Here is a 14,735-nt window from a genome sequence, read left to right on the forward strand (position 1 = left end):
GAGATGTGGGGGGCTGCCTTGACCAGATAAAAGGAGAGCCTCACCCCACTTAGTAGGGCCCTGGGCCCCAGCTTGCTCTGAAACTTGCCCAGGATGTGCTACCTCTCAGGGCACTGATGTCTTAGTCTGTAGAGTGGTTTCTGAACTTTTTGAACACAAGCGTTCTTTGATAGAATTGAAACATTCTGCAGACCCGCTCCCTGCTCCCCGTGATGGCAGGGGTACTTTTAAAATCCTCAGACTGAGGAAAAAAAATATAAATGACCAGAGCAAGTACACATTCAGTCACGCTTTTAAATGAATGTGGGTTTTATTCAACAGCTTCTACACACATTCAAAAATGTGGCCCCTTATGTGGGAAATGTCAGCATATAGATGATGCCGAAATCTAAGGGAGCTTGAGGCTCTAGTGTGTGAGAGCACAGACAGCCCCAGGATTGAATGCTTCCTCCTTGGCCCTCTTGAGGCTGACCCAGGGACTCCGGGACACCTAGCAGGCAGTCCCAGGCCCAGATACAAAAGCCCAACAGTGTCCGACAAGAAGGCCCATAGTGTCGTGGCTTTTCTTCAACACGCAGATGCTGCCTGGGCTTGAATCCTCCCTCTGCCACTAGCCAGCTCTGAGACTTGGGCACATGTTCCTTCACCTCTCTGGGCCCCCGTGTGTCACCTGTAAAATGGGGGTGATGGTACTGGTGAGTTTCTGTGAGAATGAAATGGGATCATCACATCGCAGGGCTTCCTTAGCCCCGGGCACCGTTGGTGCTGAAGGAATGTTCCATTTAAAAACAAAAACAAAGCCCACAAGTACCCCTGCTCACCTTTTTGCAGCTGCCAGCTTGCCACTGTTTGGGCTGGTGCTGTACCCTTCGGGGATGGTCTCCCTGTCCTCTCCGGGGACCCCTCCTGGCTCTGGCAGCTGCCTTGCCCTCCCACCCCCCCCCCACCCCCCCACCCCCCCTTCAGGACAGAGCTCATCCCTCCTGTGTTGTTGCCTGGCCAGGCCTTGTCCGAGGCAAGGATCCCGGCCTCCCCTTGGGTTGCTTTGCCAGGCGCAGCCCCCGAGGCCAGCCCCCCCCCCTCCAGCCCAGGCCGGGCCTCCGCTCTGGGGACGGGGAGCGTTGGTTCCCGACCACATGAAGGAGGGCGCGCGGAAAAGCCATAAACCCGAAGCCTGAGAGGGATGTTTGTTAAAGCTGGACAGGTCTGTGGCCAGGGACGTGGAGGGGGTGTGCAGAGACTGAGCGGAAGCGGGCGTTTCAGGGGAGAGGGATGAGCACCGAGGAGCTGGCATGGGCCGGGCAGGAAGGAGGCCCATTAACACTTCCTCCGGCACCTCGGCCAGGGTGCACACAGGCGCGTTTGTCCCGCTTTCACTGTGGGGCTGTGTTCGAAGCAGCCCCTGCCCCCCAACCCCAGGTGGGCGGTGTAGCCTGGGCACAAATGCCCTTTATGGGATGGGCAGTGCTAGCGGAAGACAGCACCTCCTTGGACCCGGACCACCCCCCAGAGTTCAGAATTGACCCTGGAGCCGCCTCCCTCCTGCTAAGGCAGGCACGCAGGGAGCCTGGTCACAGGGGACAGAGGGGCATGGCTTTGCGGCGGGGACATCCCAGGAGAAGGCAGCCAGGTTTGGAAGGCCAGGGTCCCCCAGGGACGCTTCCCTCCAGGGCCCATGCTGGGGGATCGTCCCCGCCCCTCCTGCCTGCTGCTGAAGTAAGGGATTTCCATCTCCTTGAGGGGCTCTAGAGGGAGAGTGTGCCCTGGGGAGGCCTGCAGAGGAGAGGGAAACAGGCACACCCCAGTCATCCCTCATTACCATCCCTCCTCCATCCCAGGAGGAGCGGGGACTTCATCAAGCACCCAAGGACAACCTGGCCACCCCCTCCAAAGAGCCCAGTCCATGTGAGCCTGGGACCGAATTCTCCGAGGCGCCCCTGTCCTCTTCCTACCACCAGTGGGTGACAGAAGTCACACATCCCACAGACAAACCCTTCCGTCAGGCCCCACTGAACTTCTGTCCCCCATTCACACAGCTCCCCAAGCCCCCTCCCCTGGCCTGCCCAGTCTTTTTTGCTCATTTAGTCCACTGACAGGTGCAGGCACGTGCTGCCTGCCTGTCAGCGCCCCCTAGAGACGGCCCAAGGATCTTCACACCCTCCCCATCCCCCAACCCCAGGGGCGGATCCAACTGAACTCCTCCTCCCAGGGTAGGAGACGTGACAAGGGAGCCTGGATGCTGAGCTCTGTTTCCTGTGGCCACAACTCCAGGCTCACCTGGGGTACAGATAACCCTTTCTGTAGATACCATTGTCCCTCTTTTATGCATGGGGACCCTGGGGAGACAGAGGCCCTGCCCTGTGGGGCTTGAGGTCTGCTTGGGAGCAGGGTCAGATGGGAGGGACTCCTAGGTGGGGGGCACCCTTGCTGGGGTGCCCGAGCTGAGTCCTGCCTGCTGGTGGCCGGTGGACGCTGTGCTCCTGGTGCCCGTTCTCCCTGGCTGGGCTCTGCATGGTGGGTGGACTCAGGTGAGGGATGGCCAGAGGGAGTGAGAGGGCAAGGCCCTGCCTTCACTCTTCTCCTAGGCCGAGTGCTCAGGCTGATGAGCTTCCTTCCCCCCTGAGCACCCCCTGAGCACCCCCTGTGAATGTGACCTCGCCATCACCACGGCCACCCGTGCTGACTTGGGTTTATCTCTGGCCCTCTGGCCCGGCTGGGGGAAATGTAACCGAAGGATGTGACACCAGCCTCCGTCACAAACCCAAGTCCTAAAGCCCTTTCATGTCCTGCAGAGCCAGAGGCAAGGCAGGCTGTCCCGGCCAGACACCCTGAACGCCCACACAAGCACAGAGACGGAGACACTTCCTCCACGCCCAGCACCCACCTCTTCACAACGCGGATGTCCATGCGGACACACCTCAGGCACAAACACATTCGCCACCCACGCCCCACCCCTCAGGGGTAGAAACCTACGGCTCGCACACCTGGGCCCGGCCCTCAGCCCGGGAGCCCGGAGTCCTGCCCCCGTGGAAATTTCCTCCAGCCGCGACCTCACAGACACAGGTACGCTGTGCTCTCTCCCAGATACCTTTCCTGACCTCAAGCACACAGACGAGCTCACAGATTCAGACACCGGCGCGGCAGAGTCTCCGCAGCACCTGGGTGCTCGCACACCCGGGCACGTGCTCTGTAGATACGCACGTGGACCGGAACCCCAGTGCTGGAGCGCTGGACCGAGGGCTTTGTGCAGATGGACAGCGTATTTATAGTTCGTGGGTTTTGAAAGGTGTGTGTGTGTGAGAGAGAGAAAGAGAACGCACAAGGTGTCGGGCGAGCCAAGTGGAGAGGAAGAGAAGGAAGGAAAAACTCTGTGACTCACTTCCAGCCTAACAATGCCACATCTCAGCCCCTCCAGTCAGGGGGAAGGGCCCGTTTGTCAACCCAGGCTCCGCCTGGCTGTGGGGCTGTAAAGTGAGGGCCTGTCCCGTTGGACAGAGGAAGTGGGGACCCCATCCAGAGAGACTTGCTCTTCCTCTGTCTGCACCTGGGGGGCGGGGCATGAACTTAGCATCCCACATCCCCAACACCTGTCTTGTCTCCTGTACCCATCTCTAGATGCTTTGGCTGCACTCCCCATCCCTGACCAAAACAAACCCCAGAGACCTCTGTTTCTGCACCATAAGCTCCTGAGCTCGGACATCCCCAACCGACAGCCTGGTCTACTGCTCCTGTCACTAGGATCCTGCCTTCGCCACCTAACTGCACCCCACGAGCCCCTCCAGACCTTTCTTCCAGGTGTGTCTGCCGCCTGCCATGCCCCTCCGTGCCCCCATACTCATCCCCTCCATCCTTGAGGCTCCAGATCCTTCCCTGATGCTGCCTCCTGGCCCCGAGCTCTTCCTGCCCCAAACCATGGGTTCTAGTCCTCATTTTCTGGGTAGTGAGCCACCTCCTCCTCCCAGTTAGACTATGAGTTCCTAAAGATCAGGCTCTGGAATTTCTTCTTCTGCCTCCAGAACCCTGCCCCCCACCCCAACCCTCACCAGCAGGGCCCTGGACAGCAGCAGGGGGCCAGTGAGGCCTTGAGGGATAACAGTAGGAATGGAAGAAGGGTTGAAAGACAAGGACCTCTGCCTAACAAGGTAACTAGTTTCCCTCTGGACTTGATTCTCCTGGCCAGGGCTCCATTCTGCTGGGACAGTGAGGGAGGGAGGATTTCTCACTGGGTACCCCACTCCCCCCGATCGAGGGCCCAGAGAGCAGGGCAGGGCCTCGTCTGCATACCTATTTAGCATTCTGTGACATGGGGGCTCTCATTAGCCTCAGTTAATTGAGGCGTCTAGGGGCTGGGGAGTTGCCCAGGCCACCCAGCTGGTAAACAGCAGAGCCCTAGAGCCTCTGCAACTCCCCCCTCACAATACCATCCTGCCCCTCAGCAGTCCCGCCTCTGTCCCCAGTTTGCCCTCTGAATGTCACTGGTCTCTGACCTTGAACTTTTGCTCTGCTTTGTCTGCCTGAAACTCTGCCTGTTTCTGCCCTTATCTTTCCTCCCCTGAGCCCCCCACCCCTTTGCCTGAGTGCATCTTTAACTTGCCTGGAGCAGAGTGAAGTCCGCCTGAGGTTGAGGGCGTTTCTTTACAATCTCGTGGGGAGCCGGGCTTAGCACACACTTTTCAGTGAGGAAGGCTTTTCTGAAGCTAGACAGAGACCTGTCCTTCTTTCTCGCCACCGGCAGGGATCGTGCTCATAAGAGACGCTCCTTGTCTGCTTGTAGCTTCCTTTCTGGCTTGCTGTCTTGCACACTCACACACACACACACACACACACACACACACACACACACCCCATAGCAGACCTGCCTCCCCAGAGCCTACACAATCCCTGTTGCAAATGATGATGGAAAAAACAGGTAATGGGCTCTGGGAAATGCATGGGACTGACTCCTTCTGGCACAAACTCAAGTGTGTGATGCAGCCCGCAGATAGCATGTAATTATTTGGTAAGAAATTGAATTCCAACCCCAAGCCAACAGCTGTCCCTGTGTTTCCCCCCCACTCTCCTGTGCTGCTTGCCAGAGCCACAGTGCCTCAGTATCAGACGTGAAATGTGGTTGTGATTTTCGTGCTTAACCAAAGTCAAAGCTGATTCCTCGGTGAGTTCACTTTAGCTGGAACATAAAGACTGACCCAGATTCTTGTGTGTTGATGTTATGGGGAGGGGGGCGGGGGTTCCCGAGTAGAGGGGAGGTGGATAGTCTTTGGATGGGGGGCGTCGACTCTGCCACAAGGGGGCTTTGAGTCACCCTGTTGGGAGTGGCCGTTAGCACAGCTAGGGATGGACATGACCTGCCTGTGTGGCCTTCGGTGACACAGAATTGGGAACAGGCCTGGCAGGATTGCACTTCACTAACCCCTGGGCGTGGGGGTGGCTGCCTGACTTGCTCTGGCCAATGAAATGTGAGTAGAATTGACACTTCCGGGGGACGAGAGTGAAAGCTAAGGCGTGAACTCTCCTATCCCCTTCTCGCCCGCCATGGTTAACAGCGAACAGTGGTGTTGCCGGGGTGGGGAGCTTCCTTCAGCCTGGGTCCTGAAGTGAGGAAAACGTACTTCAGAACGCTTCAGGTGACCTGCAGTGCTCATTTGGCAGGACAGAGAAATAAATCTTTACTGTTTTAAACCACTGAAATGTTGGGATGTTTGCTACTGCAGCACAGACTAGCCTGCCCCGCCTGATATCCCTGCCTTACGGGGTCGGTGAGGGGATGCAGAAGATAATGCTCACCAAGAGCTTAGCAGAGTGCTCCTCAACATGCCACCTCCTCCTCTTCCTCCTCTGTGTTATTTCACTTTTATGCTTTGAACCAAGTCACAGCAATGTACCCAGGCCCACTATGTGTCTGGTACAGGGGGTGACAGATGTACATGCAGGTAACTGTCACCTGAAGGGCTAATGCTGCATTGCCCGTATTCGTCCAGAGCTAGGTGAGTGCAAGGGAGGGCGTAGTAAGTTTACCAGGGTTCTCAAAAGTAAAGTCTAGACTAGATTCTGGGGTGGGGAGTGTTGGTTTGACTTCTTTGGGCAGAGCAAAGGGAATGGTAGGTTCTAATAATGAGAGGAGCTGCCCTTTCTTGAGCATCTGTGACGCACCAGACACTGAATCAGGCACGTCAGCCCTACTGGCAGACTGACAATAACATCCATGGTGTGTGTGCTAGTATATGTCCATTTTACAGATTAGAAAATCAAGGCCCGCGAGGGTGCCCAAGTCACCCCAAGCCGGGCAGAGTGTGTGCAAAGATAAAGAGGTGTGGCAACTCTTAACTGGCCTTCAGTCTAGTGCCTCTCAAAGGGCCACATGCTACAACTCCAAGGACAGCTTCTAAGAATGTAATCCATACTCCACCCTGTGGCCTGGGAGACATTTCCAAAACACGGCACTGGCAAAGTCACACCGCTGCTCATGAACCCACTGTGGCTCCCTACTGCCTTCTACACAAGGGCTGGCGGTGTGGCCAGCTGCTCGAGCCCCTCCTGACCTTTCCAGCATTGTCTCTGGCTATCCCCATTCACGTTCCCAGAGTTCTTCTTTCCTGCCATTTTCTGCCTCTTGGATTTTGCTCAAGCATTAGTCTGGAGTGTCCTTCCCTTAATGTATTCACCTGCCTGAGGCCTACTTTTCCTTCCCAGTTCAGCCCACTCCCCACCTTCTCTCTCTGCCCCAGGGGCTCCTGCTAGAATCAAGCCTTGGGGAGCATCCCCGAAGTTGACTGGATCTGGTTTGAATGATAGGATGAGAAAAGGTTGTTCCGTTGGGGTGCAGGCATTTGCTACTATTTAATATGTAGATTTTTAGTAGTACATGTATACGATGTACGGATGTGTATAAGTACCTCAGAGGTGTGTGCTTGGAGTTGTTTTTTACTCATAGCAGTAGGCGCTCAAACAGGCCTGGAGACCACTGCCGCAGAGGCTATGAGAAATTGTGGAGGTTTGCCATGTACCTGCTGTGTGACTTAGGAAAGTTACTTGACTTCTCTGAGCCCAAGTGATCCTGTCTATAAGATGGGGATTACCTCTGTTCCTACCCTGTGGGGTTGAGGAGGGCTCCATGAAAGAAAACGTGTAGAGGAAACAAGGCCTCCCAGGTGTGTCCTGAATCCCTAGCCTGGGGAGGGGTGCCCCAGGCTGCTGCTGGCTGCATCCAAGCCGCTGGTGGGTCCTGATAGGAGAGGTGGAGGAGGGAGGGGTGAGGGGGTCACCCCTGTTGATGGTGACTGTGGCGTAGGCAGGATGGGCCGACACAATCCCAGTGGTGTTTGATAAAAGGCGGAGGCTCATCTCTGGCCAAGTAAATGTTATAAGAAAAGGCCGTCTCCAGGGAAGGGCTCCCTCCCGTTCCTCGCTTAAGGGCCAAAGTCCCCAGAGGCCAGTCTGGAGGCTCCTTTTATGTGACTGTAAAGTAATCCAGGGCCTGGCAGGGTCGAGCCTGGGCGGGCACTGACGCGCAGGACGGCATTGATGTGGTCAATGATTACCTTTTATGCCTGGCCATAAAGGCAACCGCCCAGCCCCCGGACAATGCCCCCTCCAGACAATGCCCGGGGAGCGTGGTTGCGCGCGCGCGCGCACACACACACACACACACACACACACACACACACACACAGCCCTGGCAGGCACCTGTCTCTGCCTGAGATCTCTGTGGACGTCCATGCAGGGCATCTTCATCTTCCCTGGGTAGTCTCTGGAGACTTGGCCCAATAGCAAAAGGGGTTTGGGTGGCCGTAAGTGGGGCCCAGTGAGCTTCAAGACACCAAAGAGCTGCCTTCAGGGCCTTGGAGCTTGTTCCAGGTGGGTGTGTGACAGAGGGGGTGGCGTGGTCAGACTTAGGGACCAGGTGCCGGTGGGAATGAGGGTATTCTAGGACAGATTAAAGTCCATTACCATTTCACAGGTGATGCAGTTGAAGTCTGGGTGTGCAGTGCCTTGCCCTGGGTCCCGAGGAAGGAGACAGCAGCCGAGTCGGGGGTAGGATCCAGGTCGTCTCTGCCATCACCAGACCAAGGGGTTACAGGTGTGAATGTCAGGTGTCAGAGAAGAATTGGGGTCACTTCTCAGAGGAGATATCTCCCCTGAGGCCAAGGATGAGCCCTTCCGGGGGCCGTGCAGGGCCTGCTGTCCTGATGGGTACACACCCCCACCCACCTGGATGGGGAGGCCGGCTGTGAGGGGGCAGGGCTGGAGCATAGGTGGCCAGATTAACATTCTGCCTCTTGGGCTGATAAGGCTCAGGAACTTTGTCCCAGCAAGAGAGGCTGGAGGGGAAGGGGTTTCGGCCTCTGTTAGGGGTTCTGGCACGGTCAGGTGCCTGAGGCTGGAGATCGGGAGGTCGGCCGGGGGGAGGACCCTGCACTGTCTTCTTGGTGGGCGTGGTAGAGATCAAACCAACACTCCAGAGGGCAGCTCTCAGACAAGCTGACATTTGGGTTGCTATCTGGAGGAAAAAGGGCTGTTATTCCTAACAGTGGTCATAAATGCTTCGTGGAATCAGAGTGGAGTTGCTTTGAGCCCTAGCCAGAATGCTCCAATCAACCTTTGGCTCTGATAAAGATAAGCAGACCCAAGGTGATAACACACAAACCAGAAACTGTCAACAGGTGCTAATTAGGGCGCTGGGAGCTGAGCCACACCCACTACACCTGATGTGGGGAGAAAGCTCAGGTAGGGGAGCTCCATCTGGGTCAGGGAGGATATGGGCCCCCGGCCTGTACCTCAGCCTAATTCCCTTTTTTGTCACCTCCCCCTTCCAACGACTCCCCATTCCCACCCCTGCTTACGTGACATTACATAACATAACACAAAAGAACAAAATCTATTCGAACGTGCAATATAACATGATCAGCATGATGTAACAGTGGAAAGAGTCTTGAATTGGGAGCTAGGAGACCTGATTCAAGCCTTGCTCTGCATAAGCTTGAGTGTCTTTTTTTTTTTTTTTTTTTTTTTAAGATTTTATTTTTTAAAGTAATCTCGGGGTGCCTGGGTGGCTCAGTCGGTTGAGCATCCGACTCTTGATTTCAGCTCAGATCATGATCTTAGGGTCGTGAGATAGAGACTGGCGTTGGGCTCTGTGCTGGGCTTGACGCCTGCCTGAGATTCTATCTCTCCCTCTCCCTCTGCCCCTACCCCCCGCCACTTGTTCTCTCTCTCAAAAGAAAATTTTTTTTAATAAAATAAAATAATCTCTATACCCAACATAGGGTTTGAACTCACAACGCTGAGGCCAAGAGTCATGCTCTCTACCGACTGAGTCAGCCAGGTGCCCCGAGTGTCATTTCTCTTGAAACTTCAGTCAGTCCCCTCTGTAAAATGGGGAGTATGAAGGGGGCAGCTATCCAGTAATCCCCTGCTGGGGTCCCCTCTTGGTCTAAAGTTTATTCTCTTCTGCTACAAACACTGTAATCTGCAAAGCGCACAAAACGTCACTGGTGCCACCCAGCAACGCCGGGGTGTGCGTGACACTTGACAGAATTGCAAATCCATCTGCAGGACGGGGAGTCGTGCGGAGGGCTGCAAGTTGTGGACAGTTCTCAGGGCTCCTGGAATCCCTCTCCCTATCGGAGCCAGAGGTCGGCGTGCCTGCTGCCTGCGCTGGGGGCACTTGGGGTCTATTTTTAACTTGGTGCCCCTTAAATAAATGTGGCATTGGGCCTAATGCTTCATTTCACTCCCTCCCCTCCCCTCATAGTGCGCCCGCGTGCGCGCACACACACACACACACGGAAGCGGCCAGCCGGAGGTAACACGGGGTGCTGAGCTCCCCTCCAGCTGGGGGAGTTGCGGGGGTCCCACCGCTCTCCCAGGCTCAGCCCAGTACAGGTTCTGCTTCCCACCAGCACAGCCCAGCCTAAGAGCAGGGCAGGGACCCGCCATTTTCCCTAGAAACCAGTGGGAGAGGTGCCGACAGGGTTGCACAGGGATAGATGCAGGGGTGAGGAGAGGGAGAGGACAGGGGCTGGGGAATGGGTGAGTAGGAGGGAGATGAGAAGGGGGGTAGGTCCTGACCCTCCGTCCTCGGGCCCACTTCTCCAGGAAGAGAAGAGTTGCCTGTGCTCTTCAGGCTCAGTGCTGGGCGGTGAGGCAGGGGGCTGACTGAGACCCTCACCAGGACCCGGGGCAGAGAAGGGCACACATCAACGCCTGGGGGGGCTAAAATAACAGCCCCCCACAGAAGACAGCACAGGGGCAGTGGCTCTCGGCTGGGAGCGGCTTCTCCTGCCCCGGGCTGTGATAAGGAGGACAGGGGAAGGTACCCAAGGTGAACCTTGAAAGGTGGGTGGGAATGCAACATTCCTCAACCTCTCTCAGCCTCAGTTTTCTCATCTGAACAATGGGTATAACTAATGGCACCGTCTCGTGAGCGTCAAGCAAATGAACAGACGGGAAGCTCTTACAACAGGGCCTGGCTAGTACTTAAGTGTTGACTGCTGACTTTATGGTCAGGAGGATAAGCAGGGAGGGCACTTGGGGCATGGACACGGGGGCAAAAACAAAAGAGAACAAAAGGCCCAGAGCCCAAGCAACCCGGCAGTCCTGGGAGGCTATATGGAGCCGCACACAGACCTCAGTGTGCTGGGGCAGGGGTGGGCACAGGGAGGTCATGGGGCCAGCCACTGCGGCAATTGCTTTAGTCCAGCCAGGGGACAGTGGGGCCCAAAGAGGCAGACCCGGAAGGGGAAATCCCCAGAGACTGGACCACCAGGCCTGGTCTCAGCTTCCAGGGCTTGAGTCAGGGGCCCATGGCTTTGTGGGGCTTGGTTACTCTCTCTGAGGCTAGGTTTGCAGAGGAGGAGGGAGGGAGAGAGAGAGAGAGTGAGGTAGAGCTGTAGGGTTGGGGGCATATGCTACGGAGCAAGGCCCCCAGGCAGCAAGAATCTGTGCCCATACTGGGGAGGGATCAAGAAGCATGGGCCTCTCTCCCGTGCTGGGCCGCTTGGCTCTCCAGTACCAGGAGGCGCTCAGGCCTCTGCTGTGCTGGCCTAGCCCAGTGCTCACTGGCCTGCCTCGGCCTCACACCTCACTTTTCACCTTCGGTCACAGTGTGGCTGAGTGTGCGCGCGTGCGTGTGTGTGTGCATGTGGGATTTCTAGATCAAAGAATGCTTAGAAGGTCCTACTAAAAGGTCAGGTCAGTGAGGATTGAGGGCCTGGCCCATCTCCTCAGACCTTGGCATCCAGGCAGCTCCTTCCCACCCAAATCGGCTGGGCCTTGGGGGCAGCCGGAGCTGACAGGCCTCTGACTCAGGCTGGCGAGGAGGAGGGGCTGGGAGTGCTGGGCCGAGGAAGAGCCGGTGTAGTCATCTGCTGAGTGGCAGGCCCCATGCAGCCCCAGGCTGGGGACAGCATTCTCGGGCTTTCCTGCCCCTGAAACAATAGGCAGGGCTGGAGCCAGGGGTCAGGACACAAGCTAGGACATGATCCAGGGGGGCCCTGAGCAGCAGCAGGACGTCCCGGAAGTGAATCCGAGGCTGATGGCCGACCGTGTTGCTGACTGCACATGGGAAGGCTGTGGCTGCCCATCAGCGGCAGGCTCCACGGCACCCCGGCCCCGGGCTGGGCGCACAGTAGCACACTCTGCTAATGGGGTGAGACCGAGTAGAGCTAGTGAATACAAAGTGCTGGAGGCCCGAGGTCCTCTGAGAGTCCAAAAGCAAGCCCAGTAGACACACAGGGACGGGGAGGGCACTCTCTGTATCTCACATCTGCCGAAGCCCCTGCCCCAGAGATGGGACGAGGACTAGCCCTGATGCGCCAGGGCCACTCCAAGCTTTCTGGCCCCAAGATGCAGTCTCTGTAGGCTGCGGGTGGGCCCCTTCTCAGCTTATCCCAATTGCAGCCGCAGAAGCCCCATGGAAAAATCTCCCCTGAAAGAAGCAGTCTTGGAGCTTTCCAGGAATGCTGGCCTGGGGTGGAACTGGGGTGGCGGGGAGGAGGAGGGGCGTGGGGTGGTATGTTCCAGAATAGACTTGGACCCAAACCCAAGAGCATAGTGTTCCCATGGGCCTGAAGCCTGGCCATGGAGGAAACAGGAGGTCACAGGGATGTGCCTGGTGGCACCAGGACAAGGCAGGCTGTGTGTGTGTGTGTGTGTGTGTGTGTGTGGAGGGGAAGGGGAAAGGGGAGAGAGAGAAAGACAGACAGGGCTGGGAATGACCTGGAATGTCCCATGTTCATGCCCCTAATGCCAAAGGCAGCCTGGACCAAGTAATCCCATCTTTTTTCTTTTAAAAAAAAAATTTATTTTATTTATTTTTTTAAGTAAACTCTACCCCCAATGTAGGGCTCAAACTCATGACTCCGAGATCAAGAGCTCCATGTTCTACTGACTGAGTCAGCCAGGCACCCCATCATCTTTTATTTTTTACTTATTTATTTTTTAAAAGATTTTATTATTTGACACAGAGAGAGAGCACAAGCAGGGGGAGCAGCAGAGGGAGAGGGAGAAGCAGGCTCCCCGCTCAGCAGGAAGCCCAATGCAGATGCGGGACTTGATCCCAGGACGCTGGGATCACAACTTGAGCTGAAGGCAGACACTTGACTGAGCCACCCAGGTGCCCCTCATCTTTTATTTTTTAAAAATAAGTTTAGGGGTGCCTGGGTGGCTCAGTCATTAAGCGTCTGCCTTCGGCTCAGGTCATGATCCCAGGATCCTGGCATCAAGCCCTGCATCAGGCTCCCTGCTCAATGGGAAGCCTGCTTCTCCCTCTCCCACTCCCCCTGCTTGTGTTCCCTCTCTCGCTGTGTCTCTCTTTGTCAAGTGAATAAATAAAATCTTATAATAATAATAAAAATAATAATAAATGCCTTTAAAAGGAGACATAGTATAGCACAGTGGTGAAAAGCATGGCCTGGGCTACTCTAGGGGTTTGAACCTGAACTACTCTACCCACTCCGAGCTGCTGTGACTTCAGGTAAGTTGGTTTATCCACTTCTGTGCCTCTGTTTCCACAATGGTAAAATGGGCATCTGAATTATAGTTTACCCCAGAGGGTCATCGCAGAGATGAAGTGAGCAAATATCAATAAAGTGCTTAGAAATCGGCCTTAAACAGAGTGCACACATACCCAGGTTTGGTCCTTGCCGAGGGAGTGAAACCCCATGCCGATCCATCAATGCCAGGCCCAGACCCAGGCCAGGGCTGAGCTCTGACCAGCTGGACCCACACAGGGTGGGGCAGGGCTGTCAGCGTCAGCACATCCAAAGTCCCTAGCCCTGCTGAGTTGGCAGAGAGCCCGCCCTGGCACTCCCCAGGCACTCTGAAGAAAGACCTAGAAAAGTGCCCGGGCTTCCCAAGGTGTCAGTGGGTAGGGGGGACAGAGGACTGAGTCCTGGCCTTGGCTGAAGACTCCTTCCATGGATTGCGGACCTGTCGTGGCCTCGCTGTAGGGCTGGGCCTCGAGGACGGGTCAGTCGTGCATCTCGTCTACGGGATGGGGAAGGTCCAAGGGTTCGGGACTCACTCCCTGGGGGCTCTGGTGACAAATATGTGCTTAGAGGGGCTCACAGCCCTCCAGCCCCTGGGTGCTCCCCTGCTCTGACTGGAATTCCATACCAGCAAGTCCACAGCAGCCCATCTGGCAATAATTCTTAGCTGCCTTATATTCCTGATGATTTCATCCAGCTACGCAGTTGGGCCATCCACCAACGACACTTACCAGGGCCCTCTTGTGTGTCATACTAGTAAACTTCAGGGATACAGAGATCTCTGTCTTGGATGCTAGGACCTGTACGTGGGGTCCAGGATTGAGTGGGGAAAGGGGTTCCCAGTTGCGGGAATAGTGTGGACCGAGGTGTATGGGAAGGAGAGAGCCCACCTGAGGTGTGCAATGTGGCTGGAGGGAGGGCAAAGGGGAGGAGGCGGCAGGAAGGTGGGTGGGAGGGGGAGAACAGAAAGGGCCCTGGGGTCCCTGCTGTCCCTGGAAAGAGCCGTTGAAGGTGAGACTTCAAATGTCCGGAGGGTGAGGAGGTATTCCTGACATCCCCCCCAAGGTTGGGTCCGGGAGCTGTTCAAGGAGCCTTTGTGGGTTAACGACACTGTAGCATCGGGGTGTAACGGAGGGTCCAGGTTGCCCCGCACGTTGTAGACCACACGAGTGGCTCATTCCGGAGTTGTGCAATGCCGTGGCCCTGTGACATCTGGGGGCCTGGTGTTTGGGTGTCAGCGAATGGGTGCTCACCTGTGTCTGTGGCAGCACGTGTCCGTGGGGTGTGATATAGCCAAGGGCAGTGAGTGTGTGTGTATGTGTGTGTGTGCGCGCCATGATTGGGGCACTATCCAGCAGCTGGGGGGCTCTTTTTGGAGGTGTTAACTGGTGGGTATGGCCTCCACCCCCACCTCATTCTATGCACACCTGCTCAGGTGAGAACACCTGGAGGTGATCCCACATCTGGGCTTGAACCTGGCTGGAAGGTGTGTCTCTGGGCATCAAGCCAAGCAGGTGTTGGCCTCCCTAAGAGCCTGGCCTGGAGAGGAGCTAGGGAGGGGGCAGTGGGGTGGGGGGGGTCTGGGTGGGGAGTAGCTGGGTCTTCAGACTGTTTGGGCGCTTCAGAGAGAGACTGAGTGAGAGATGTCCAGTGGCCACCCGCCCATTGCTGTCTTTCCATTAGTCCATCAGTCCTCCCGTGTCTTTCAGTCCATCAGCTAAGCTGTCCATTTGTCCATCCATTGGCCAC

At 56.3% G+C, this 14,735-nt stretch overlaps 1 protein-coding gene and 1 long non-coding RNA gene across 15 annotated transcripts in view; one reads left to right on the plus strand and one right to left on the minus strand.

Moving 5' to 3' along the window:
• The window catches only part of LOC118523922 (uncharacterized), a 61,817-nt gene that overhangs the window by 1,299 nt on the left and 45,783 nt on the right, over positions 1-14,735 (plus strand). For 4 of the 13 annotated variants that reach the window (XR_013441849.1, XR_013441853.1, XR_013441850.1 and 1 more), the window contains exons 3-5: positions 2,793-3,063; positions 3,616-3,795; positions 4,017-4,142. Coding sequence is in view for 1 of the 13 variants with exons in the window: in XM_078056618.1 (XP_077912744.1) it covers positions 2,793-3,063; positions 3,616-3,795 (451 nt within the window). In the remaining 12 variants the exon portion in view is untranslated. Of the gene's footprint in view, positions 1-2,792; positions 3,064-3,615; positions 3,796-4,016; positions 4,143-5,075; positions 5,208-7,957; positions 9,719-14,735 lie in introns of those variants that run through there. The other 9 variants (XR_013441855.1, XR_013441854.1, XR_013441856.1 and 6 more) reach the window with 5 other exon arrangements.
• LOC118523925 (uncharacterized) lies at positions 286-4,752 on the minus strand. 2 transcript variants are annotated; one of them, XR_013441861.1, is made up of 2 exons: positions 4,595-4,752; positions 286-670 (listed from the first exon to the last, which is right to left on the minus strand). It is a non-coding gene; the product is annotated as an uncharacterized LOC118523925 (long non-coding RNA). The 2 variants fall into 2 exon arrangements; XR_004911340.2 differs by lacking the exon at positions 4,595-4,752 and adding an exon at positions 2,985-3,104.

The sequence above is a fragment of the Halichoerus grypus genome, chromosome 10 (genome assembly GCF_964656455.1).
Source record: "Halichoerus grypus chromosome 10, mHalGry1.hap1.1, whole genome shotgun sequence".
Taxonomy (NCBI): Eukaryota; Metazoa; Chordata; class Mammalia; order Carnivora; family Phocidae; genus Halichoerus; species Halichoerus grypus.